This window comes from Hyposmocoma kahamanoa, unplaced genomic scaffold (genome assembly GCF_003589595.1).
Source record: "Hyposmocoma kahamanoa isolate Upper Pololo Valley unplaced genomic scaffold, ASM358959v1 99879, whole genome shotgun sequence".
Classification (NCBI taxonomy): Eukaryota; Metazoa; Arthropoda; class Insecta; order Lepidoptera; family Cosmopterigidae; genus Hyposmocoma; species Hyposmocoma kahamanoa.
In genome coordinates, this window is record NW_020656077.1 from 7707883 (window position 1) to 7735571 (window position 27689).

The following is a 27689-nucleotide window of genomic DNA, read 5'->3' on the forward strand; positions in this document are numbered from 1 at the left end:
CAGACCAAAGCCATAGCCTCCTCGGTGGTTACTTGTTGGTAAGTTGATAGCTTCCGAGCAGTGTGTGGCTAGCCTGTAGTAAAGGCTGATCACTATGTATGTTGCCTATCATAGGTAGACTACCAGCTAGGGATATTCACCCCTTCAGCTGTGAGGAAGAGGGATGTAGACGAGGCTGTACTCTATGAGTAGATTTGCTGGCTGAATGAGTTAGTTTGTATTTAGAATGCTTTGAAAAAGAAGGTTAAGAAAACAGAAGATCTTGACATATATATTAAGATTATTGTACAAACCCTAAACATGTAAAAAGTGAAATAAACCAAAGTTTTAAGTTAATCCCGGTTTTATATTATTAAAAGTACCTCTCGCAATGCATCTGAGCTACAGCCCTCGATTATAGTACGCAGCACTAGTATTCTGCGTTACCATAAAAGAAAAAGTCAGGGTTGGTGTTTTCAAAAATACGTCAAACTAAAGGGTACTCATTCACGCTATTGATTTTATAGAAAAATCGTTCACCAACAATAAGTAATATACATGTGAATGGTTTAAATAATAGATTACACCAACATTTAAGAGTTTCAACTAATTTACTAAATATTTTTAAACTATAACGTCAAAGTGACATTTTGTACAAGAATGGTGAAAAATACCAAGGAGAGAAGATACATTTTGTTTTAGTTTTGTATTTACGAGATCTTCCAAAAAAAATGTGTTACAAAGTTGTGTCGTCTTGGGTGTCTGTCATAGACGTGTCTGGACACTGCGTGACTGAAACGTTGGTTTGTTCGAAAAAACAAATAGATCCTAAAAAATAATCTCATTTCCAATACGTTTTAAAGTCAATATAGTCATAAAAGAACTATACGACGCGATAAAAAAAAGAAAATTATTTTCCGTTTTTTAGAATATTTACTCAGGAGCACAATATCGTACATCCTTGATTTACCCATCTGTATATAGAAATACCATCGTGTTTGTAGATACAGACATTCGTGTTTTGTTTTTATTACTATTTCGTCATCATTATTTTATTGTTATTAGGATCTTTTCGTTGACCCCACCATCGTCTCGTCGTACCTTGAATATTGAACTCTGTTCACTGTTAGCGACTCGGAACTTCATAGCGTTGATACAATTATTTCGACAGCAAATATTTTTACAACAATATTACATTTAAGTGCCAGTCATTGACTTACAATTATATGGACCTCGGGTCCGCGCTAAAAAGTGTCCGAACTTATAGGACGTTAAAATCGTATACAGAGCGTCATTCACGCTTTAGTCTTCGTTTGTTCGACTGACAGCGAAGCAAGCAAAATTAGACAGTACTGCGATGACATTACAAAACGTTTTAGCTTTTTCATATTCCTTTACATGTCACTACGTTTAAATAGGTTGACTTGGGACTTTTTTTCGTGGTTTTTGTATTAGACCCGTCGTCCATTTATTTGTAAGTCAATGGTGCCAGTGGAATTATGGGTTGAAAATATATAGTAAAAATCAGTCGTAAAAGACTTTATTTCTTAAATAATTAATTATGGATATTCCTTTTAATTATTTTTCTTTTGAGAAGTTGTTCTTCCCTTTGAACAAAATAATTGTTTTATAACTATTTTAATAGCTAATAATCCTATCAAAATGAGGGCAGCAAGATCAAGGTACACTTTCTGGTACCAAGGTACAAACAGTGCTGGTGACCGCAAATGCGGTGCTCCTTTAGTTTTGATTACGTGCTCGATCCAGTGCACTAACTCCTTGTCTGGAGACACCGGCCGGTCATGGTATATTAGAGATAACTCCTTCACTTTTGCTGCATACCTAAAATACAGGAACAATTTTCACAAAGATCCATTGCATTAATTTTTACGTAATAATATTTTTTATGTACGCACAACGGCACATCAGACTACACATTTTTGTTCGAAAATCGCCTCCATTGATGTGCTGGCGTGTGTAATATAATCTAGATAGATTCGTACCGTGGATTGCTTATGATTTCCTCAATAGCTACTTTTAGGTCGTCGGCCATTGTGTAAGAAAGGTCCACTCGCTTTGCGAAACCTTTATTTATAGCCCTATCGACATTGTTAAATTGATCTGCGAAGACTGGTATACCGATGATAGGTACTCCAAAATGAACGGTCTCAGTAGTTGAGAGAAGTCCTCCGTGAGTTATAAAGAGAATCGTTTTTGGATGAGCTGCAAAGCAATGAAAATAATATAAGCTTTATCATCCGTCGCATATTTATTGCTGAGGTCACTAGAAGTCAGTTTAGAAAAAATAACAGATTGTTTCAGTTCTCGTACCCAAAATGCTTGGTTGTGGTGCCCATTTTACAATGTGAACATTTGTGGGTAAATCCGTTAGTACATCTTCAAATTTCCAAAGGACCGTATGTTTTAGTGTTCCAAACATTTTCAACAACTCTTTCTTCAGTTTTTCCGGCATGTCTTTACTTTTTAAGCTAGAGCCCATGCTAAAGTAAATAACGCCAGTTGTATCATTATCAAAGATTTTTTTCAAATTCTGAAAATTAAGAATCGTAGTACTTAATTGAAATCATTATTGGATATATTGAATTAAGACCAGACTTGTGTTAATTTGTCTTTTGTATACTTACGTTTGCTTTACGTCTATTTAACAACCTATTAAAAACCTTGCAGAAAAGAAGATAATATCTTACCTCCGGAAGAGGTTTAAGGTCGGGGTCGATGTGATATCCAGCTATTGGCTTATAGCTTTGGGGCAATCTTGTTGCTTGTCCCAACGAAACATGTGAATTGCCCAACATCAGGGACGCGTTGAACCTTACATCATGATAAGAGGGTAGCGATTTTCCTCTTATTGCTGCTGCTGGACCGAATAATACTTGATATAATTTTTCCTCCATCGGTACAAAAGTGCTGTAACCAATAATTACATGTAATGAATTATAATGTACTAATAATATAGATTACCTAGAGAACGTTTCTAAAATATAACTAACAGCCAAATCATATCAATAACAGGAAATGTAAAGTTTGCACAAATCCCCGAAATCATAAGAAATATTGAAAATGACGGAAAGAGATTTGATAAGAGTGACAACAAATTCTAAATGTTATAGTTTGTAGATACAGAACTCACAAATCCAAGAACAAACTTGTGACAATTTGCTTGCATAATTCTGCGACCCGTTGCATAAAGGTGAACGGTATTGTGTTCCCCGTCATAAAATCGGGATTGTACGCTGGATTCAAGTTTTCATCGATTAATTTTGTAACCATCCAGTGTGGTTCTAATGTAGAAAACCATATCAGCGGGCAATCGAATACTGCCGATAATCTGAAAATAAATGTGCATCAGGAGTAACACCTTAAATTAGACTAATGCGTTATGTGTATGCCTTAATCGCGTATAAGATAAATCAAAATTGTAATTTGAAAATTGATAACTACTGAAGTTTCTTAAGTTTTGTTCCAACTACAATCAAAACTTTTAATGAAAGGACCTTTCAGGATGCAACACAAAGGAGATAGAAGAGGAGAAGATATTTAAAGACTTTTCAAAGGATATGAAAGGATAAGTTTTACTGAGGGAGTGACCAACGGAGTGGTAACTAGCAAGAATAAAATAGAACGGAAGCATCCTAGATGCAACTTGAAGTCGAAAAGCCTGTTGCCTGCGACTTCATCGGCGTAAACTTATACATCTGTTATGGACTACTATAACACAATGAAAAAAAAAATCGAAAGCATGTTCCAGTACAAATAAAAGCACTCGCTAGTACTTCTTTACTAGAGGACTCCCATACAAAATTTGATCGCCTATTTGACTCTATTGCGGAACGATTTTCAAAATACAATGACACAAGTTTTAGGACATCTTTTGTAGCGAGTCTGAATACGTTTTTTATGGCATAGCTGATGTTTCATTGTGATGTTTATTTCAGGGGCTTAGTTCAAAGTCCTAGTTCTTTTCACTCCCTTAGGCAATCAATGCGATAGAAATCTTTTTATTTGATGCAAACGATATAAAAGAAATCTTTCTATATGTATATGAATGTCTGAAACTCTTTGTCACTTCAAGTATCATAGAATTCAGTTTATAGTCAGTAGCGTACATTGAAAAAGGATAAATCATATTACGTGTTGTTTTCTGATTAGAGAAATGATTCACCAGCTATTTGCGAATCATGTTTTATAACTGAACTCGGTAATTACCGCATCATCACTGTTCGACGATTTCTTTGTTTATAAATATCACGTTAGTTTGATAACACAAACTAGGTGAGATCGTGGAGGCGGTAGCGCGCCGTTATCTTTTTTATGTGACATAATTATTTTATGTAATATAATATTTACGTAATTATATATAACACCGCTAAATTAATAAAATAATCTGTATTATAATTATCTGTTACGTCAAGTACGGTTTTGATTATTACAATGCACAATGGCAGCCTTTACGATCCATATTTTCACATCTGGCTATTAATGGTTGTCGTTCGTAATGTATTTTTTCAACTCCTGTACTTTATTCTGTTAATTATAATTTCATAATCCATAACAAAGGCGTTCTTTTCAGTTCTGACCCGAAATTCTATTGTCTATGGTACTCGCTACTGAACTGAAATTTTTCGTTAAAGTGCCGCATTTTTGCACAATTTCTAAAGAGTCTCCTTAAACGCGTCAGTGTGTTCCTGAACAGAATGAAGTCACTATATTAGTGAAATATAAAACAATCTCATTGTTTTATTAAATAATATCTCGAAATATTACATAACAGGTACAAAGGCGTAAAAAATATCAAATAACACGGTACTCAAACACTCTACTGCCGTCTGATTGGGAAAATATAAAGCGGTACTTGGCCAATGACGGACACATCTATTCCATCTCTTTGGTTTTTTGTTTTGTAGAGTTGTTGTCGTGGATTATTAACAAAAATAATCTTTAAATATTGGTTGTGTTTCATTATTTTAATTTACTCTTAGAAAAAGTATTGTATGCAAACCTTACACAATTAGGTCTTAAACTCTCGTTCCCCGGCACTTGATTTTAAAAACTGTCATTATGCATCGATTGCATGAAATACTATTTTCTATACAACGTAATCTTACCCACTGGACAATTCCCAGAACAGCCACTCAACAATGACTGCATCAAATTTTTGTGACGGATCCATCATAAGTTTCTGTACGTTTTCATTTGTAAACGTTGTATTGCCTAGGTTTTTCATTGCATGAATTAAGCCGGTTATATTGTTCAAGTCTATTTCCTTATCCAATACTGCTTTTATATTAATATACTTATCTGTAATGTAAAATAGTTTACACTAACCTCTATTTTCTAATTTTATACTGAAATTAATGAACTATGTATTACAGTTAACTGTTGACTCTGTGGGTCAATTTCAAATATAAATATTTCTTTATTGGTCCTGGTATGAGTATTCTGGGTAGTGCCTCAGAGTTTATTGCTCTGGTACTCATACTACAGGGATTATCTTAGTTTGGAACACGTTCTTTGCTCACCTTTTGCATAATTAGTAGGTATTTCTTTTTCTAAAGGGAAGGTGAAGCGGATTGCCATAATCTCAACAGTTACTTAGGTAGAGAATAGACCATATTCCACCTAGGAACACCAAGTACTGCGCCTCTTTGGCGTGGCGGATGGATACCCGGACCAAACTAAGTTTGACCGACGGGTATTGTATTTTGTATTTTTTGGAGCAATAAAAAATATAGTCATTGATGTGATTGTTTATCCTGTTATTACTCTTAGTTAATACAATAATAATACATACCAGGTGATAAATCCAAGTTACGACTGACATCTACCTCAGTCAGGTTTGGATGCAATTGTCGTGTCGGATATGTTGTTATAGATGTCACCTGGAATTGAAATAATACAAAACAGATCATGTGTTTTGATAAATAAGCGATAATGACAACGATTTGCTGAACAATAAATCGATCATTTCAAGTAACTTTCGATTCGATATATAATTCGATATTCGACCGGATATTAAATTAGTATTCGGCCGAATACCTAAAAATAGATTACGAAATAAAAAAGCTTTTATTTATGCTGAACAATACATAAAATCTTTATTATTAAAATAATATCCTTAATAATTACAATTGTACAGAGAAGCAAATACAAAATTTATTGGTGTGGATATGAAGTAGCACAGACTATAAAAAAATGCATTCCAAATTTAAGAAATTCTGTCTCCTGAACTAGTCAAAAGATTGTATCTCAGGAGAAAGGGTTTACATTAATAATAATAACGCACACACTCAACATACACCCGCACTAGGGAAGCCCTGTGTCGCGGGTGCTATGGACACACACATAGACAACCACAAATTACACCCAAACTCACGAGAGAAATAAATGTAGGCCATATAAATATTTCTCCCGGCCCGGGAATCGAACCTGGGACCTCTACGTGGCAGTCCGGCATGGTAACCGTTCGGCCACGGACAGTCAATTTTCATTCATTATTAAGGGTTTAGAATAGGATCTTCAATGAAGAATACTAAAACCCCAACAACTCCTTATATTTCAGAAAAATTACAAGTTTCAAATGGTTTTCTTGTTACAATCATAGCAATGCCGTCTTTTCTCGGGCACCCAAAAAGTGACAGTTCGAGAAAAGTTACGTTCGAGTCATTGACTTACAAATAAATGGACGACGGGTCTAATACAAAAACCACGAAAAAAATGTCCCAAGTCAACCTATTCGAAATTTAAATTGTAATGTCATCGCAGTATCGCGCTGTCAGTAGAACAAATGAAGACTAAAGCGGAGATAGCGCTCTGTATACGATTTTAGCGCCTTACAAGTGCGGACACTTTTTAGCGCGGACCCGACGTCCATATAATTGTAAGTCAATGGTTCGAGTACAATAATTAATATACACTCCCGGACACGGAAGTCGAGCCACCTTGCATTTTCAGTATTAATTTGCCTGAACTTAAACAATATTCGATTGATCGAAAACTACTAAGCTATTTTGAAATTGGTATACTAAACGTCATTTCCAAGAGTCCTTGTTGATAATTTGAATTTATAAAACCGGGAAAAACTGTTTTCTACGGTGATAACAATATTTTTGTGTTCTGCCCTTTAAGAGTCAAAATGCAAGGTGACTCGATTTATGTGTCCGGGAGTATATTAGTTATCGTTTTCAAGTGTAAAAATTTGTGCCTATGGAATAAATGTTCTTTGAGTTTGACTAATATTGCATTCAATTCGGGGCGACGGTGCACTATGGGAATTGTAGAACAACGGCGTATCAAAAATGGTTTTGACCAATATCTTAATTGAAATACACATTTAATTAATAGAATTAAAGTTGTTATTAACGATATTCAAAATCAAATTGATTCTTTGAGTCCATCGTTGATTATTAAGGAAGGCAATGGCGTTCAAGTTAAACATGAACTTTTTTTGACCATGATAGACGGCAAAGTAGCTCAGGTATTAACCGACACTCCTTCAAGTTCAACATGTAATATTTGTGGTGCTACTCCACGTCTAATGAATAATTTACAAAATGTAACTGCTAGGCCCGAAAATGAAAATTCTTTTCGTTATGGATTATCAACACAGCACGCACCGGATTCGTTGTATGGAGATGATTTTGAATATTTCTTACAACCTTTCGTTTCAAAAATGATCAGCTACGAGTGACATAAATAAAAAAATGAAACAAGATAAGAAAACTGTGGTACAAAGACGCTTTCGAGAAGAGCTTGGATTAATAATTGAAAACCACGGCAAGGAGGTGGCAATACCAATGACGGTAACACTGCGAGAAAGGTTTTTTATAATACAGCCTTTTTTTTTTTTTTTTTTTACGGGGGGGAAATCTTTATGGATACCCCTGGGGACTCTCCCTCCAGGCTGGAGGGCCTACCCCACTAAAACCGCCCCGGGTTTCCCTCTCGCCGGTTTAGTCGGCGCCGTGGGATCAGTGAACATTCACCACGACGCCGCCGCTCGGCTGCAATTACAGGAGTCGATGAAATTTTGATAAAGCGACTCTATGTAATCCTTCAAGCTTTTTCGTCTGGTTTAATGGTAGATTCCCAAAAATTTGGGAAATATGTTTTGGAAACTGCATGAATATACGTTAGTAAATATAATTGGTATTATATGCAATCTTCTGTACACAAAATATTAATTCACGGAGAATGTATAATTAATCATTTTGCAGTGTTACCTATCGGACAACTTTCTGCACTAGCTCTTAGTGCTCTAGATCTGCAACAAATGAAGTTGTATTTCACACGTTACTTTGTACTTCTGATCCATTTATATCCAGTATCCGAAAACCTTAGTTAAAAAATCGACAGGAATTTGACGAGGAGACGCTACGATTATTGAAAGTGGACCAACTCATCACTGATTACTGATTATAGGCCATGATAGAAGAAAGAGGCTAGAGTCTAAAACAGATATCCGAAATAATAACAAACATTCTTTCACGTTTATTCTTAAAATGTATGTACATTTAATGTATTTTATGAATAAAGAATTACCCTAACATAGCACTTCCATTTAAAAAAAAAGAAATATTGGGTAGTATTTACCAGAGAGAGGTTTATGATTTTGCACGTTTTTTTGTCTCTCAATTATGGGTATTTAAATAAAAATGTATATCCGGTTTAAAAGCGTCGTAATTCCCACTATGTATAATAAAAAAATGAAAGGTGTATCTCAAAAATCAAAAAAGTTACAGAATTTTGATCCGTAACTGACGTAAATTTCCCATAGCGCGCCGGTGCGTTCAAGATTTGGGCGTACATTGTGCGTAAACTTGTGTCTTGTGTTTGATACATCCAACACAAGACGCAAACCTTGAACTTCCCGCTGAACGCACCACCACCGTTGCGAATTTGTGATCTTACAATTAGCAAAAGTGCAATTTCTCGCTTCTTTATATAAAAGACAAAAGGAAATGTGACATAACATGTTATTTTTCTAAGAGATCAAAAAGGTAACATAACAAATGAAAACTAAGTACGTCCTTATTATGAAGCTTACTCAGGACAAAATAAACCAACCAATTACTTATTATTTGCCAACTAGAATAAAATTAAGCCTTTGAAAGTTGTTTAAACCAAAGTAATTAATAAACAATTATTTTCTTCATAGAACAGACGACAGCACATCAAGCTGTACAAAGCAATTAAAAAATTCCGAGTCATATTATATAACATACCGTAAATGAAGTATTTTACAAGTATTTAAACTTGGCATCATAGCAATATACTTCGCAAAGTTAAAGAAAGTATGTCCCTGGAGGAAGTTGGTACAGGTGCAGTATAGAGAGTATAAATATAAAATTTACCAACGTAAGGTGGCGTGGGGACGCTACCTGCTTCGCCCTCCGCTACACCTCAGCCTACGGCCTCGGCACTATATATGACTTTAAAAAAATTACCATAGCTCTAAGAGGCAATTGGCAAAAAGTAAATTTTCACTGCAAATTATTATTAAACAACCGCAGAGATCCGACATGCCGATTTTCAACTGAATTAGAGCAAAATTTCCATCTTCGCCAAAAAACACTTCTATGGCAGCCATATTGAAAAATGACGATAAACTAATGTTGATCACAAATTACTATCAAGCACTCCTGGAGACTCCAACATGCCACTTTTCAAAGGAATCAGAACAATTTTTTTCTACTGCCAACAAACGCTCGTATGGCGGCCATATTTGAAAATGGCGAAAAACCAATTTCGAGCACAAATTATATGGCACTTCTAGAGGCCTCCTTATGTAAATTTTCAGCTGAAACAGAACGAGTCTCTTTCGGCAGCTATTTATAACGAAATAAAACACTTGCATGGCAGCCATATTAAAAAAAGCGAAAAAAACTTTTGACCCCAAATTAAGATTAAGGACTCCTGAAGGGGGTCTTCAATACCAATTTTCAGCCGCATGGAAGCAAATTTTTCTTTGGCCGCCATTTTGGATTCGCCATCTTGAATTTTTTTTACACTGGCAGTTAACCACTATTACGCTCTATGACATTCCTTCCAGCATCTCCGACTTATCTCTAATAGTTTCCGTGATAGAAGGCTTCGAAATTTGTATGGCGGCCATCTTATTTACTTGAATTTCGAACATTTTTTACTTTCCGCAGAAATTGCCCAAGGTGTATCTCATAAAAGTGCACAAATATTATATGTATTGTAGTATGTATTATAGTTTTTGCAGGCCGTTGATCACTCGTTTACATTTTCCACAATCAGGTCTTCTCATATTTGATTCTTTGCCTTAGAGCCTAAAGCCTTGCTTGAATATCAATTCAATAAAAATTTAAAATACAGCGAATAGCGACATCTCTCGCCAGGACTGGTAACTGTAAAGGTACTAACTGGGTGATAAATCTTTCATAGATTTCTCATAAATGGCGCTAAGACTAAAAAGTCGTTGAAAAAACCAAATACAAAGACACGACGCAGGCACATAGAAAAATTCGTGAGGTCCGCTGGTTCGTTCCGTGGCTTAGTTGGTATAACGTCTGGCACGGTAAGCTAGACGACGTCGGTTCGAATCCGGCCGGATCGAAGGGATTTTTTCTGAGTGTTCGATCTTTGTATTAATAATTATAACAAACTAGTGGAGTAATTTCACAAAAAATAATTGAATATCAATTCAATAAAAATTTAAAATACATTAAATAAATGTTGATTGAAAAGTCGTATTGCAAAATTGAAGACTATGTGTTACATAAAGATGTATGGAAAGACGACATGGATCCACATTCCACACAAGTTTGATTCAAAATGCTTTCCATAGAATTTAAGTTTATTTGAAAAGAGCAATCCCTAGAGTTACTTCCTCGTTCTTCTCTGGGAAGTCAGCGTAACGAAACGCCAGTAGCTTAAAAGCAGGTTAAATATGACGTTTTCAAGTGCAAATTTATTTTACCTATGGAATAAATGGTTCTTTGACATAAAACGTTGATTCGAGCGATATGGGTATCCCCCGGAGACACGTTACGTCTCTATTTGATAGAGACGAGTGAATTATATTAGCACAATGATTATGCTAAAGGTGGATTGTCGAGTGATGATTGAGATTGATTGTTTTCTCTGCTGACTGTCACTTAGTCTAGAGGATGATTCAGTTATAGACTAATTTAATGGATTTAAGATATCAATTTTCTTGGAGCAGGAAAAGTAACAGATGGCCACACACTGTAGGTACCTTTAGTGTAAGTATTTCTACAAAATTTATATGTACAACGATACAAAAATATTTTTTTTCCACCATATGGGCAAGTATGCGTTCTGTTATTCTAAGTGAGTCCGGATTTGTAGCATTATATATATAATATATTTAATGTTTCGGCTCTATATCAGTCCCATGGTTACTTGAACAAATATATGCGATGTAAATTCTCTCCGATGGGATTAAAACTGCCTCTGTGGCCGAACAGTTATCACTCTGGACTGCCACGCTAAGGTCGATTTCCGAGCCGTGAGAAATATTTGTATGGCCTACATATATTTCTCTCGTGAGTTTAGGCGTAATTTATGGTTGTCTGTGTGTGTGTAAAAAAAAAGAAAAAATAAGCCAAAAAAATAGTTTGATTTCCAATGTGTAGCAACCCTGGAAACTTAAGAACTCAAGAGTATTTTTTTATTAATGTAAGCGTGTAACCATGCGATACTGACCTCATGTCCAGCCGCCAATAATAACCGCACGAAGCCATCTCCAAGGATTCCATGACTTTTTCCTGGGAGTGCGAACACCAGTAGGATATTAGAAGAGTCGACAAATGATAGCGACGCCAGTATCGCAATTAGCGAAAACTTTACTTCGAGCATTGTGATAAACTAAAAATGAAATGTTCAATTAAAACACCCCTCAAATTTCATATCAAAGAAGGTAACAAATAATAATTAGGTGCCTTACAATCGATGGAAATAACTATTTATCAAAACTAGAAGTACGAGTGGTTTATCAAAATCGATTTTTATTATTAACAACAACAACCAGTATCTCAAATACAATTTCTTGAGCAACTACTTAAATAACGCCAAATTCATGTCGAGTAGTATGATTCTATCTGTTTGAGATATGTCTACGCGTCATATTATTACGATTTAATCAAACCCATTAGCCTTCGCAATCGTCGAGTATTTTATGATAACATGCAACATTAAGCATTTATAACTTGTGTAGTTTTGAGAAATTTATAAAAATCTATTTTCAAACTTTCTAAGTATCAGAAAAAAATTGGAATATTTTTATGCTAAGTATATTTTTCTACTAATCGAATAATTGTCCACCTTCACGTCTCTAAGGAATTATAATTTAATGTACGGACAACGGCACGCCAGACTACACATTTTTGTTCCAAAATCGCCTCCAGTGCAATGGAACAAGATACGTCAATGTGTAGCTTGATATGCTGGCGTGTGCTTAAAACAATTTTTAGAGTTAATATTATGGAATTTTTTCTAGACGTCATTATTTCTTTTGTCACTGCAAAGTAAACAATAAAAATGGTAACCTATCACAAACTCGATTTTCTTTTCCGAAATAACGTTTGTTCGAATTTTCATCACACCGAAAACCGAATTATAGCGACACCGTTGTTCTTTCAGAATTTGTAGGATGTTTATCGCAAAGACACGATTAGGTTCGATTTAATAAAAAACATTTTCCTCTCGAAATTACCGTTATTTCTGGAAAATGTCATTTCGGACCACTGACAGGTAACCCAATGGCAGGGTTTTGTACTTTTGGTATTCTGCTAAAAGTTAAAACTAGTGCCTTGTCAGTGGTCATATCTATATATTTTATATATACTCTACACCAATAATTTTATATTTATGAATACTATATATTTTCGTTATTTATCTTTCTCTGCCCGTGAACTTTAGTGCTGCATAACCGCCGCTGTTTCTACAAGAACCGCTCCACTCTCTACGCCAAACCCACTGCTCAACGGCTCAACACCTCTGCCGTCGGGCTCCAACCTTGGAGGGCAGAGGCCCCAACTCCGTGTATCCAACATCTATCTTCTTCTTCATCTACACACCACACCGTTCTACTCTCCTTCATAACACTCGCCGGTTCTTTTTGATATAAACGCATTGTTATACTTTATCATTCCCCATCCTTTGATTTCATACCTTCCTACTTCTCCCTGGCTTATCTACTCCGACATTCTAGCTTCTACCCCGACAGTAGGTATAGTGTAAAGGTAAATTGTAGGTCCTTATTGTTTCAAATAAATGTAATAGAATGTCTCTTCTTCGATAGGTAACCATTATATATTCAAAAGTAATAATATCTAAGTCGCCGTATGTAGAAGTCAGAGTATTTCAGTACTAGTAGCGTCATCTAGTAATTTGTGGGTGTTAACAACACTTGAATTCAAAACTTTAAACCGCAAAGAACTGAGAAACACTGCCACTACGCCTGTCACCCTGGGTAATAAGTTGACAAGTCGAACTCTGTCACAAGGAGTAGCAGGAGACTGCTACTAAAAATGTTTAGTTATTGTGTTATATTTGGGTCATACACAAAAAGGGACGAAGTGTTCCGGCTACTTCAATTGAATTTAAATATCTTGTCTAGATTATATTATTTGACCATGAAAGCTAACACTTTTTGAGGACCAGTTGCATCTAAGTGATATCATTAGATTTCTTTCAACTATATGAAAGAAAAAATATCTCGTCCTGTGGACTGTTCGGATGCCGAATATAAAAGTTTGAAAGACAGTTAAAAATACATAAAATTTCATAAATGAACTTTCTTTTGCTTTGCGTTAGGTGTCATATAAAATTAAATACATTCCACTGTAAGGCAAAGTATCTATATTTTTTGTTAAATATTTATAACCTACATATGTAAGGGAATAAACTGTTTGATTTTGAGGATACACTGCTTCAAATCAGTTTCTGTTTCTTGAGGCACTCGTGTGCACTTGTTCGCTCACCTAGGATTATATGTCGGGTTCCCAAGTATATTGCCTTCAAATCGACAAGGGTTGATGATTGAGATCAACCCTTGTTACGAATCCTTTCTGCACGATTGCGTCGACATTAGTGATCCGGTTGGCAAACGTCGGTGTACCGATGAAGCTCAAATAATAGATAAAAAAGGCTTTCGCGCAATATTATAACTTAAAATAAGCGCGTTTGTGTTTATACTAACCCTTAGTGATCAGTAATTCTCGCTTGGTAAATCGTGACATCTGTTATAGTTATAGTACACACATCAAAAATGACAAGGCATTTTTTAAAATATTTCATTACCCTATTAAATTTAAATTAAAATATCAATACAAATTTATTTATTATTACGGTTTTATACTCATTTATTTTTTAAGTTATTAAATCGACCAGCAAAAAACTGTTAAAAAAATTATTAAAAAACCTGATTTTCAGTAATAGGCAAAAAGGTGCTTGATCCCTAGATACTTTTGACGAGTATATACTAAAATAGATACGAACGATCCTTCGCCGCAGTACACTCGACAGGATGAATCCGGGTCGGGATAAATTTTAATGTCTCGGAAAGTAAAAAGCTAGCTTATTGAAGTAAAAGTCATTATGGAAACCATTTACAAATAAAATTAATAAAAATTGCTTATTAAAAATGCATAGTCTGTCGCAAGACAAAAATTGTAAACACTTAACTATTTTCTGTTGCTGAAATCTTCTTACATGTTAATACTTTTTATTGCCTCATTCCAGGTGTCACGTTTTTCGGTATACTGGACACTAAGAGTCGTATTCCAGAACTTTACTCAATGCTCAAGTCAGGATCTGAGTATGATTTCAAGCACTGGAGATACGACCCTAATGGCAGGGACTTAAGTATGATTTCGAGTGCTTTAAACCATACTCAAATCCTAACTTGAGCATTGAATAGAGTTCTAGAATACGACCCTATGTTTCTGAACCGATGGTCGAGAATATTTTTCCATTCAAGGATCCATGTTTTCAATTCAGTTTCAGTTGAGTCATTCTTGAGTTGTTCCGTCCTAAGTGTAGAAATTTATATCTCAATTTGTTTTGGTTGTAACAATTAAATAATAGCGCACAATAAAATTGCAAGAGAAGCATAGATTTGTACAAAAAATAAACTATTGTAAAATGGAACTAAACTCATACTAAGTAAATAAATAGGTGTGTTCTGTGCTGCGTTATTGTCAAATAATTACAGTAAACTTGGTAAAGTATGTAAAATTTTCTAGCTATTGTCATCGTATTTAATTCAATAACAGTATCGTCATAGGTAATGAAGTATTGAATGGCATTTATTAACCGTCTGACTTACAGGTGGCTAATACTTACATATTTCTAAATCTGTTATATACCTGGTATTATTTACAGAGATTCTCATCAAAACTACTCAGTCGTTGTTTATGAGAATTAAATCTCTTCGGGAATTCTTTTCTCATCGCTTCATATACAGGAAATGTCTTAAATTGATCTTTACGTTTTTAATTTTTTTAATCCGGCAATAATAGAAAAATGGTTCATGGGTAAATCTAAAAGCAAATTATTATTTTTGTTGTCACCCATATTAAATTGAAGCGAACCTAGTAGGAATAGTAAAATATCCTTTTTATTTTTATCAAAAAATTATACTCGCTTAGCTGTATAATCGTATGACACGGGAAAATTACACGCTCAATTCGCTTAATAAATAACACTCGGTCAACGTTTATGTTGCGCCTTTTATATATTGCGATATTATTCGTTTAAACATGACACGCATTCAAACACACAATAATCATATTATACCAATTCAAACAATAGTACCATTCAGATGCGTAGCTTTACTAGTTAGGGAACATCAATTATTACGACGTCGTTGTCGTGAGCGAAGTGTATACGCCAATGAAACTCATGTCACCTAGGAATATTATTATAATTCTTATTTGCACATATTTATAAAGTATACTGGCAAACACTATGTCGTATAACATTGATTTGCCGAAGTATAAACAAAATTATCATCGTGTTCATAAGTACAGTTATTCTTATGTTGTTTTGTTACCATTACATCATCAGCTTTTTATTATTGTTACGAGGACGAGATCACCAAATGAAAATAATGTCATACATCTACAAGGTCAACTAGCGATGCGCGATTGTGAATGATTTCGACATTCGGCTCGTTAGTAATCGCTGATCCTGTCATTCGAATATCAAATTAGTAACCTACTAATTTTCGTATACGAATGATCATTCATTACTAATTAGTAGTACTAATCCATAGATTCCATAGAGCATTTCGGCTCGTGATCGTCTAGCCCTCTCTGATATATGATAAACATTGTAAATGTGACGGAGTCAGGGATATTTTGTGGTATGGACATGATGAATGAGGTGTTCCGATATAATCATTCGACTCGTGCACCCGACCGAATGGCAGGGGCGAATGATTGTGCTTGGATTCGACTTAGGCGAATGATTTGCCCATTCGAATGATCAGTATTAGTAACATTCAAAGTCGTGCATCGCTAAGGTAGACGAAAGCTTGTGTAGCCGTTTCGTGAGTTGTATGCTTAAAGTATGCAGGTTAGCAATATCGCTGTCAAACACTGCATCAAGCACCCAAATACCTTGAACTGAAGAAGCAGAATCTGCAGAATTACTGCTGCTAACAACGTGCTGCAATCTTGATTGACGTGAGGATATTTTGGTCCGCCCCGTGCGCTAGCTTTATTTCAAGGACAAGTTCACGGCAGTTACTATATTTAACACAAAAGCTTGGCGGTGTATCGTAGGTGTTGATTATTTTGAATAGTTTAACGAACATTGGGCATCTTTGCGTGCTTGAGTTGGTGAGCGGATCGAAACTGGCACGTAGTGCTTACGCCCGCCAACACCTTCGTGAATGACATATTTGACATAGCAAACAGCGCGAAATTTAAATGTGGAACGAATATGAAAACCGCAAATAGTTATCAAAATTGATTCTTTGATCCTACCATTCGGTCGTAAGATTGAACTTTTCTCATGTTCACCATCGCCGATTACGTGCTTGTAAACATGTTAAATGTATTACTACTTGAAACGACTACCTACTTTGACAAAGTAGTTTGGCAAAGATTTCTATAAAAATATTGTTAGGTACCAGCAGGATATGGAAGTGATGTTTAAAAATTGTTTACCAAAAATCTACCGTAAAACTCTTTATTTCCCTCAACACTCAGGGGGTTTAGTGAGGTCGGGCTGCTCCCCTTCAGGGTTCAGCCCAGTCCCACATAACCCCGGCTCTGCCCCCGCGGGGCCAGAGTATCTGTAAGCAGATTCCCTCGGATTAACAAAAAAAAAAGGTTAGAACCGTATTAGTACGGAAAATATATGTATTTCAGCTGAGGTAGTTACTATAGACTCTTAACAATAAAACTGTAATTAAATAAGTTATAAAAAAAAACCGCTTATATGGTGTTGTAGATCTCGTTTCTCTAATTCAAAATATGTTAATAACTCAATTTCGCTTAAAATGTCGATTACGTCGTTTATGGTAAGGACAGTAATATTGTCCGTACATTTACCTACAATGTTGAATAATGAGCATAAAGTTGTACAACATTTGTTTACGTAACTGTATACAGAACTATAATCATGTTCTGTATCATCTTTTTAGGATAATAAAGATTTATTATTTGTCACCACTATTTGATATTGAACATATTGCATATTTTAACGTAACAGATAGTGTCGCAGATATAAATTAGAATACGACCATTTTGGTAATAAAAGATTTTATTATACGCTGTTAGATTTGTCGAACAATCATTTAAAAAAATAAACAAATAACCTTGTATAAGATACCTATACTTTTCAATAAGTGTGCAAAACTTTTTAATTATATTTCTTTTGGGAATTTATTCTACTTTTAGAACCGAACAATCGTTTTAAAACTATTTTAACAGCTAATAATCCAGCCAATATAAGAGTAGCAAGATCAAGGTACATTTTCTGGTACCAGGGTACATATAGTGCTGGTGAGCGCAAGTGTGGTGCCCCTTTAGTTTTGATAACGTGCTCGACCCAGTGCAACAACTCTTTGCCCGGAGACACCGGTCGATCGTGGTATATTAGAGATAATTCTTTCGCTTTTGCTGCATACCTAAAAACAAAATCAAATTCGCAAAGATGTATTGTATTCATTTGTACATTACAATATTTTATATATACTTTAATCTAATATAGATTCGTACCGTGGATCGCTAGTCATTTCCACAATAGCCACTTTTAGGTCGTCGGCCAATACGTGGGAGAGGTCTACTCGCTTTGCGAAACCTTTATTTACGGCTCTGTCAATGTTGTTAAATTGATCTGCGAAAGCTGGTATACCGATGATAGGCACTCCAAAGTGGACCGTCTCAGTAGTTGAGAGAAGACCTCCATGAGTTATAAAGAGAATCGTTTTTGGATGAGCTGCAAAACAATAAAAATGGCATAATCATCAGTAATTGTTGAGATCATTAGAAATTGCTTTAGAAAACATAACGGATAGTTACACTTGTACCTAAAATGCTTGGCTGAGGAGCCCATGTTACGATGTGAACATTTCTGGGTAAATCCAAAAGTACTTCTTCAAATTTCCAAATAACGGTATATTTCAGTGCTCCAAACATTTTTAATAAATCATTCTTTAATTTTTCTGGAAAATCTTTACTTTTTAAGTTAGAGCCCATGCTGAAGTATATTACGCCATTTTCATCTTTATCAAAAATGTTTTTCAAATCCTGAAAAATTCAAGTCTAATTTTTAATTGTTATCGTTGTCAGGTATGCATTTGCAATATTCTTGTAACAATTTAAACAATTAATGTTTTATCAAAACGCCGTTGCAACAATTGCTTTTTATTTAAATTTATCATTGCTTTTTAATTTGTATTACCATACATTTAATTGCTGTACGTACTCTCTTTCAAATCAAGTAGTAAAAGTTCAAACAATTGATACCATATTCACTTAGGAGTTCTTAAACTCGTGGCGACGATGAGAAGAGAACCCGTTTTGAAGGCGAAATGTGCAAAAGGCCTTACAAAAAAGGATATCAGGTCTTACCTCCGGAAGAGGTTTAACATTGGGGTCGATATGATATCCTGCTATTGGCTTGTAGTTTTGGGGCAATCTTGTAGCTTGTCCCAGCGAAACATGTGAATTGCCCAACATCAAGGACGCGTTGAACCTTACATCATGATAAGGGGGTAAAGATCTTCCTCTTATAGCCACCGCTGGGCCAAAGAATACTTGATATGTTTTCTCTTCTACGGGCACAACAAAACTGCAACCAATACATATAATAAATACAGGAAAGCAAATCATTAAATGGATTTTCTATAAAGCTTAGATACAGCATATCGCTCCAAGTAATACATAATTTCAATACAATATAAGTCATCGAAACCTTTTAAAATATTTAAAGGGCTCAGAAGTGAGCCTGTTTGAAGTAATCGTTTTGGATTGGACTCTAATTGGACTCTTGTACGTTATAAATACGTATTAAAACTCACTAATCCAAGTAAAAACTTAGAAAAATTTGGTTGAATAGTTCTTGGACCCGTTGCTTAAAGTTGAACGGTGGTGTGTTCCCCGTCAAAACATCGGCATTGTAAGCTGGATGTAAGCGTTCATCAATTAATTTTGTGACCATCCAGTGAGGTTCCACTGTTGAAAACCATATGTACGGGCAATCGAACACTGCTGACAATCTGAAAATTGTACACAGGTGTGAAATGATATAGAATATGAATAGATAATAATTGAATTTTCTAACACAAAACTTGAGAAGAACGGTAAAGGTTCAGCCAGGCAATATCCTCATATTAACAATGAAACAGTAAGAAGCGTGAAATACAATATTAGCAACCTGGATGCGTCTTATACTATACTATTACCATAATATTACTAAGTACCTTTTAGCATGTCAATACCGATTGATAATCCCTTCCTACTACTGTATACCCACGCTATTTGTGGCAACGATACTTTCCAATGTTCCCAGTAAAAGTCACCTCGACTTGGACGGCTGTGAACGTTTGTACGTAAATAAGTGTGATAATAATAATAAAACATATTAATTAAATATTTTTCCGATTTTTTCAAAGAATATGTAATAGAAACGTAGTAATATAAATACTAAACAGTGCCGTCACGTGCAGACTCAGATCCAAGTCGACAAACCTATAAGGGGCATTATTTCGGGTAACAAATAACTACGAAATTATTAAACCAAAATTAAAACCTTTGTTTCCATTTCAAACTACTAGACTTGTGCCTGATCGGTCCTTAGAGGGAGCGATCCTAGTTAGTTCAATCGGTCAACTGAACAAGGTCGGTTTTCTAGTTGATTCAGTTCCTTATTTAGTTAGTTCGTCTTGTCCTTGCTCGGATACTGAACGAACGCTCCAAATTAGTAATTTTATTCACATGAACTACTACGGACTTCTCGTATTATGAGGTCAGTAGTACATTGTACTAAATATTAAAAAATATAATTTGTATGGAATCGGCACTATTTGATTTTCTTTCATATTTTAGATGTTTGAAGAATGTCATTCTAACTATTATATTATATTTTTTTTTTTACAAAACAAGAATTTTAGTTACAACGTTGTGATTAAAATATTATATTACAATATTTAGGTACATATATATAACTATTTCATATACACGTACACGTAGGTTGATATTATACATACAGATAAGTACGTACCTACCACACCTACCAAAACATATGAGCACTTACTTTATCGTTCGATCGTGGATCGCACTCGAACTTAAAGCAGTGAAAGATCGCTATTTGTCCCGCTCGCACTGTTCCTACTGAATAAAAGATAGGTGAACTATCAACGCAGACAGTTCCTAGTTCGTACTGAACTAAAATGAACGATGAACTATTAAAACCGTACAAGACGAACTAGTTCATGTCGGTCAGTGTCGGGAATATATTCCTAAAGTTCGTAGTTCATGAACTATACAAGCCTACAAACTATATGTAGTCGTTTTGGGACCTAGTCAGCTTACTGCGCTGAATTATTGTACGATCCTACGATACAAACTAAAGTCAAAATATCGACCTAGTGTTGTAAAACATACAATAAAAATGATAATACAAATTAATAATAATAACGGACATGCTTAGGTAATGGATCTTTGAATCAACTATAGAAAACTACTGGCAGCACAAGTGTTCTCAAAAATTAATTCTTTATATTGATTAAAAACGACGCTTAAAATACAAACATAAATATAATTACTTAAAAACTTATCGTACTAGTTTTTCATTATCACGATTCACAGGCTATATGTTTTTTTATAATTAAATATAAAGCATATTCTTACCCACAACCTACTTCCCAGAACAACCATTCCACTATGACAGCATCAAATTTCTGCGAAGGATCCATTATAATTTTCTGTACGTTTTCATTAGTAAAAGTTGCATTACCCAGGTTTACCACCATCTCATATAAGGCGTTCAGGTTAACCGGACTTGTTTCTTTGTCCAATATTTTCTTTATATTAAGCCCGTCGTCTGCAAAATAAATCACTCAATTCTATTTTCAAATTTTAATTAATTAAAGGATATAATAAGTTTGTTTACATTTTAGTAAATTAGTCTTGTGACTCAAGACTTAAAGTTAAAAGACTAGTCTAGTCGAGTTCTTAGGTTTTCGCGATTGTTACACATAGGAAATGAAACTATTTTTCCGGATTTTCAAACAAACCTTGACTTGACTTGACTTGACTGTGAGTGCGGTCTCTCTTATATTGGACAAACAAAGTGAAGTATTTGTACCCGCGTCAAAGAACATATAGCTGATGTCAAACACCGTCGCGTAAACAAGTCTGCAGTCTGCGAGCATGTCATGGATAAACCTACACATTCAATGAAGTTTGACAAACCCCAGGTCCTTGCAAAAGAAGTCCGCTATCTACCCAGGATGCTGCGAGAGGCCATTGAAATTAAAAAACATCCTAATTTCAACAGGGAAGATGGTTTCTCCGTACCACCAGTTTGGGATCCAGTATTTCCTCTAATGAAAAATCCCAAACGGACATAAGACTGCAGTACTAATTAATATGTTTTAGTTTATTCTAATTTCTATTAATAATTAATAATAAATTGAACTTAATAAAAATTCATTCAATAAAATAAATTGTAAAACTTAATATAGCGTAAATTGGAATGTTTTCTTTGTAAAATTAAAAATAAGGTATTTAATTATTAATTATTGTAACTATAGTAAAAAAATAGGGTGGTTTGCATCAATATTAGACATAACTGGTTGAAGACTGTACCACCTCAGTCAACCGTGACCATGGGACCTGTAAAGGGCCCGAAACGTCGGTTTGTTTGAAAAAACAAATATACGCGATTTAAATCCGGAAAAATAGTTTCATTTCCTACTAGTCTAGTCGTTTAGTTGTTTTTAAAAGATTGCGTCTCTTTCATAACTAATCAATTTTATTCCAATTTTGGTGCTGAAATGTTCATCAAATAGTTGAAATATTTAAGCTGGTACAATAATTTCACTTACGATGTAAATAGTCCATGTTGCGGCTGACGTCTACCTCGGTCAGATTTGGATGCGAGCTTTTTTTCGGAAACGGGGTTATATATGTAACCTGAACCATAGATAGTAAAAACAAATACGTTTTCAATAAACAAGCGAGAATAACAACAAATTACTAAATATTATTTTGAAGTAAGGTTTGGTTTTTATGGAATCGTTACAATAGACATTGCAAAGTTAAAGATACTTTCTTGCCAGCAAGTTTCACCAAAACTGGCTGGCACAATTTTAAATAAAACTTTTTAAATCTTTTCAAGAATATATTCGACACCGACCTGGTGTCCAGCTGCCAACAACAATCGCACATAGCCATCTCCGAGGATCCCGTGACTCTTCCCTGGAACTGGAAATACCACCAGGATATTAGCAGCATCGACGAAGGATAGCGACGCCAGTATCCCAATTAGTGAGAATTTTACTCCGAGCATTGTGATAAACTATAAAAAGAAGGAAAAAAACCTGTTACATACACCTCTTCAATTTATTTTCAAATGAATTCACGAAAACGCAATACAAAATTGAAGCTATTAATAAAGCATATGCACATATTTTTGTATATTGTAAAACAAACGTTAACAATATAAGTAGATATTTACTGGTTAAATTATGTTTTAGTACAATCTCGCACAAGCAACACACACAGCACAATAACTGATAAAAACTTACTTTGACTCACTATCTCCTCATATCTGCACTACATCGCTTCTACTTTATATAACTAACTTGCATATTGATATACAGTTACAAAATGAGTGACGCAACTATATTTATTAAAATTAATTCCTGCGTGTTACAATGAATCGTCAAAATAGGCGTTGAGATGTATATCAGTCAGACGCTGTTCATGTTATCATGGCGCAGCACTTGTAATTTCGACTTTATATAACGGAAAAACAGAATCATTGCAAATCATCATACGTAAAAACTAATAACATCATTATCCCTCAATCAGCCTTGTAAGACTTAACTTGTTAAGTAGTACCGATCGTTTTCAACGTTCGAGTGTTTTGACTGTGCTTGCTTCCTATTTGTGTAAAATTTAATAAAAAGAAAAGATTGGTATATAAATTCAGAATTTGTAATCGTCGTTACACTGTGACAACTTATCTATGATATGACAACAACAGGAACGTCCGCAATGAAAATACACATAGAAATCTAAACATCGTTATACAACCACAATAATCTGTAGTGTTGATCTATCAAATCAGGACCATATCAGCAAGGCATTGAATTACAATAACAACTTATCAGTATTTAGTTCCACATTTTGTAACCTGTGTCTACCATTTCTAAGATATTATTTGGTCTCTTCCAAAGTCACTTCATTGAGTAAATAATCTCAGTACAGAGTACTAAAAACACCGACCTCAAAAGTCGTTCATTTTCTAGTTTGCCCTGAGGTACCCTCTTTCCAACAAAAAATAATCATAAAAATATGAAGGAGTTAATACGTGTATATTAATTTGTTACATGGTCGTACATGGGGTGTATCACAAAACGTTTTATGCCTCAGTATTGCTCCAATTTGATCCCTTCAAATAACATAAGATGTCGACGTCCTCAAAATACATGTGTCTATTTGAGCGATGTTTTCATCGCTTGCGCCAAATGTCTTTCCATCAAATCATTTCTTCAGGTTGGGGGCAGGAAATAGTCACTTAGGGCTAAATCCGGGGAATATGTCCGATGAGGCAGGAAGTCGTAGGCAGTTCACGAAATTTCACTATGACTATAGTGTATCAAGTGTTGTCTTGATGGAAGAGCACTTCTTCGTTAGTTATTTTTTTCTTCAAATCGTCGTTGACCTCGTTTTAATAAGTGGACATAACATTGACGTTGATTGTTTTTCGCTTTGAAGATAATCTATGTGAATTATGCCTGAGCAAACCCAAAATTCAGCTCCAAAGGGCTGTTAAATACAAATTATAAGACGCAGCTTGCAAATATTTGACAGCAGCTTATTGATAGATAGTCGTTGACGGAAACAGTGCTTTGTTTCAATAGCTTCTAAATTTAAAAAGTCACGGATATGTGGCTTAGCAGACAAAGCGGGTTATTGGACACCTACAGCTACTTCTGAACAAAAATTCGTGTAGTTCATTTGCACCGGTTCTTAGTGGTACACCTAATCGCACGTGTTGATGGAAGAAAAACGGGAAATTGACGAAAGTCGCCATATTTTTTATATTATTTTTACAATATATTCATGAATTACTAAGGGGATAACGCGGTCCTAGCGAAATCCTAAAAAAGGCACCGCCAATAAGTAGAGATAAGAAGAAGCTCTAATACACCTCAGTATTAAGGTAGATGTAATAATACCTTACAAAGTAATTTTTTACTCATTATAAGAAAGTAGATATTAAACGCTCGTTAAGCAAAACCTCTTGACATAAAGAGCGATTATAGCCCCTAAATGTTGTTCACTATAACCATGCCATCCGTGCCCTTACTATTATCCCTGTTGTTATCTTTCACGAAATTCATTATATTTACGACCCGAGTTAAGTGCTTTCTAGAAGTCGCGCCATAGCGGTCAAAAACCCGTTAAATTCCGAAAAAGTGACAAAAGCTTAGAAATTCTAAAAGTGTTTATTTAGTACCTGTGTATAAATGAATAAATATTCACGATTTATGTATATATATCGGGACGAACAAGTCGTGCGCCTGATGGTAAGCTACACGCCTGTCCAGAACAGTTACAGTGCCACTCAGAGTTTTAAATCGCAAAGATCTGAGGGGCACTGCCACTGCGCCCGTAACCCTGAGACATAAGCTGACAAGTCCCATGTGCCTCTAATTAGAAGAATAGAATTTAATTACAATTCATGCTCTCCGCGTAATAGGGACGTCGCAGATGTTTGCATCTTCATTCGCAGCCTCTGATCATCCGGAATTTTAAGTATTAATAATTGACCTAATATATTATATTTCTATACCTTCTATCTTTCATCTCTTTTTTGTAATGAAATTATGTGAAATTACTTATTACCTTTCACTTGAATTACCTAATGATAATTCAGCAGATTTCAACGATGAAAAAGTCGCATCCGCGTCCGCCCACATTTGCGGGATCCCTGCTGCTTAGGTACGTTTCGTGTACGAAAATATTTGATAATATTATTGTTATTTGTATCAGTCAACGCAGCATACTCATGAATGAATTAAACAATTTCGGCAATATCGGCAAGTTGTAATGGTATGGTGATAGAACACTCGTAGAATAGATTAAAAGAACACTATTCTTAAGTCTGTCTTTAAATTATATATTCAACTTCTAGGATATAGTAGTTATCACACGTAACAAAACCTACTAGAAATAGAAATGGAGCGAATTAATTTCTCTGAACCGTCACCTCGTTAGTTAAGCATTAGCATTGTATGACGGTAGAATTCAAGTAAAAATATTTAGTATACGAAAAAAGTAAGCAATGTTATTTTATATGTACAAATATTACATAAAACTTAACATACGTGGTATTTCATTTGAAATTTTATATCTTTGTCGGTAAACCCATTTCTTACATGTCACCACATTAATTCGTTCCACTATAAAGGATTTAATTATGATAAATCTTGTTAACTGCCGGAAAGATTAATGAAGGTTAATTTTAAATAGTAAGTATCAAGCTACCTCTTTTATAATCTCTTACATAGTAGAAAAAGTCTCGTGTTAAATAAAACTTAATAAAAAACTTAGAATTCCAAAAACTGATTTTACGAGCCTGTTGAATTCAACGGAAAAATAATTTTCCACTATGTTCTTTGTAAAGGAGATCATAAGTTTCGCTGGCAATATGACTCTAATACGTTTGGACACAGTTCTGAACTCATAAAAATGCTTTCCAGCTTTTTATGCAAAATAGTTTCTGAACTTGAGCATTTCCAGCCAAGAAAAATGGTCGCGTATTTCTTTTAAGAGTACACTTTCATTTAACGTTGTGGGATGTAATTATTCTTCATTTACTTTATAAGCTTGCTTGGAACTACTGGAAAACTTTTAATATTTCATATTATATTTATAAAAGTCATGTTACTGTTGCTGATGTTACGACTACGGATACAACTTACCGTTATCATCGCACCTATAGCCAAAAACATTATTTGCTTTTGCGACTACACGCCCATGACCCATCGTCGCGCGCGATAGAAGCGTCGCAGCAACGCCAAACAACACAGCGTTGTTCGAGGCAATAATATTATCGCTTTCAGTGATGATCGATGGATGATAAAATAATTAAGACGTATCTTGTATTCCAAGATATTTATTGATTATTGCGCAAAGTTTTTGAATAGCGTCAAATTTGGCGCTATTCGAAACTTATTTTACGATCTTCGTAAAATACGAACTGCAATTTATTGTGTCTGCACTTCTGTCTTGCTTAAAAAGATTACAAATAATTGTTAGGGAACTGAAAATATTATAAAACTTAATCGAAATTTCTTAAAAATGTGACCAAAACTCGCAAAATACATTAAATCCATCCACACACATGCACACACTTTCTCGAAAGCGGGCACTGTTCTTTAACGCGAGAAGATACTGCGTTTGATATGCTAGGTGAGAGGGCCAGGCCGTGTTCCAAAAACCAAGTATAGAAGGAATTAAGGGCAGAGTTAATGCGGGAGACGGCCTCAGACATATTCTTAGAGATCAAGGCCATATCGTCGACGTATTGTAAGATGTTGTAGAAACATGACACAGTTTGGTCAAGGTTGTACGTGTAAAGATTATGTAAAAGTGGGCTCAACACAAAGCCCTGTGGAAGATTTTGCCAAATCGATCTCGGGGTCTCAGATTTACCATCGACATATACCTTGACAAACCTGGACACAAGTAGGCTGCAAATAATATTAATCAGCCTCACTGGCTGGCTTAGATGAAGCAGTAAAGGAAGTTCAACTTCACTACTGTAGGCGGATGAGATATCCAGAAAAACACTGATTGCAGACTCGTTCACAGGTGACAGATGTAAAATTTACGGATCTGTCTCAGGTAATTGTCGTCGAACGATTTTGTCAAAAATGAGTTTGCTTCTCCCGCTGATTTAAATTCAATCGAACTTTTTTTTTTGCGTACTAAAGGTTTAATATGTAG

At 35.0% G+C, this 27689-nt stretch overlaps 2 protein-coding genes across 2 annotated transcripts; both read right to left on the reverse strand.

Moving 5' to 3' along the window:
- Positions 1-1483: 1483 nt before the first annotated feature.
- On the reverse strand, positions 1484-16763 carry LOC113239331 (UDP-glucuronosyltransferase 2B9-like). The gene is made up of 9 exons (XM_026476280.1): positions 16611-16763; positions 11692-11853; positions 5792-5879; positions 5106-5298; positions 3131-3328; positions 2688-2907; positions 2311-2530; positions 1983-2202; positions 1484-1821 (listed from the first exon to the last, which is right to left on the reverse strand). The coding sequence occupies exons 2-9, from the start codon at positions 11842-11844 to the stop codon at positions 1554-1556; spliced, it is 1560 nt and encodes a 519-aa protein (XP_026332065.1). The 5' UTR covers positions 11845-11853; positions 16611-16763; the 3' UTR covers positions 1484-1553.
- Positions 16764-17767: 1004 nt separating this feature from the next.
- Positions 17768-23025, reverse strand: LOC113239330 (UDP-glucuronosyltransferase 2B1-like). Its single transcript, XM_026476279.1, has 8 exons — positions 22864-23025; positions 22553-22640; positions 21354-21546; positions 19523-19720; positions 19074-19293; positions 18530-18749; positions 18219-18438; positions 17768-18127 (listed from the first exon to the last, which is right to left on the reverse strand). Exons 1-8 carry the CDS (start codon positions 23014-23016, stop codon positions 17860-17862), a joined length of 1560 nt encoding a protein of 519 aa, XP_026332064.1. The 5' UTR covers positions 23017-23025; the 3' UTR covers positions 17768-17859.
- Positions 23026-27689: the final 4664 nt, after the last annotated feature.

Bases quoted from the DNA above. Each gene is read 5' to 3' on its own strand.
- LOC113239331 (XM_026476280.1), bottom strand. From the start codon at position 11,844: ATGCTCGAAGTAAAGTTTTCGCTAATTGCGATACTGGCGTCGCTATCA. The intron at 2,531-2,687 runs GTAAGATATTAT...CTTAATTTTCAG, and splicing joins ACCTTAAACCTCTTCCGGAG to AATTTGAAAAAAATCTTTGA. The intron at 1,822-1,982 runs GTACGAATCTAT...CCTGTATTTTAG, and splicing joins GAAATCATAAGCAATCCACG to GTATGCAGCAAAAGTGAAGG.
- LOC113239330 (XM_026476279.1), bottom strand. From the start codon at position 23,016: ATGCTCGGAGTAAAATTCTCACTAATTGGGATACTGGCGTCGCTATCC. The intron at 22,641-22,863 runs GTCGGTGTCGAA...TCTATGGTTCAG, and splicing joins TGTTGGCAGCTGGACACCAG to GTTACATATATAACCCCGTT. The intron at 18,750-19,073 runs GTAAGACCTGAT...TGAATTTTTCAG, and splicing joins ATGTTAAACCTCTTCCGGAG to GATTTGAAAAACATTTTTGA.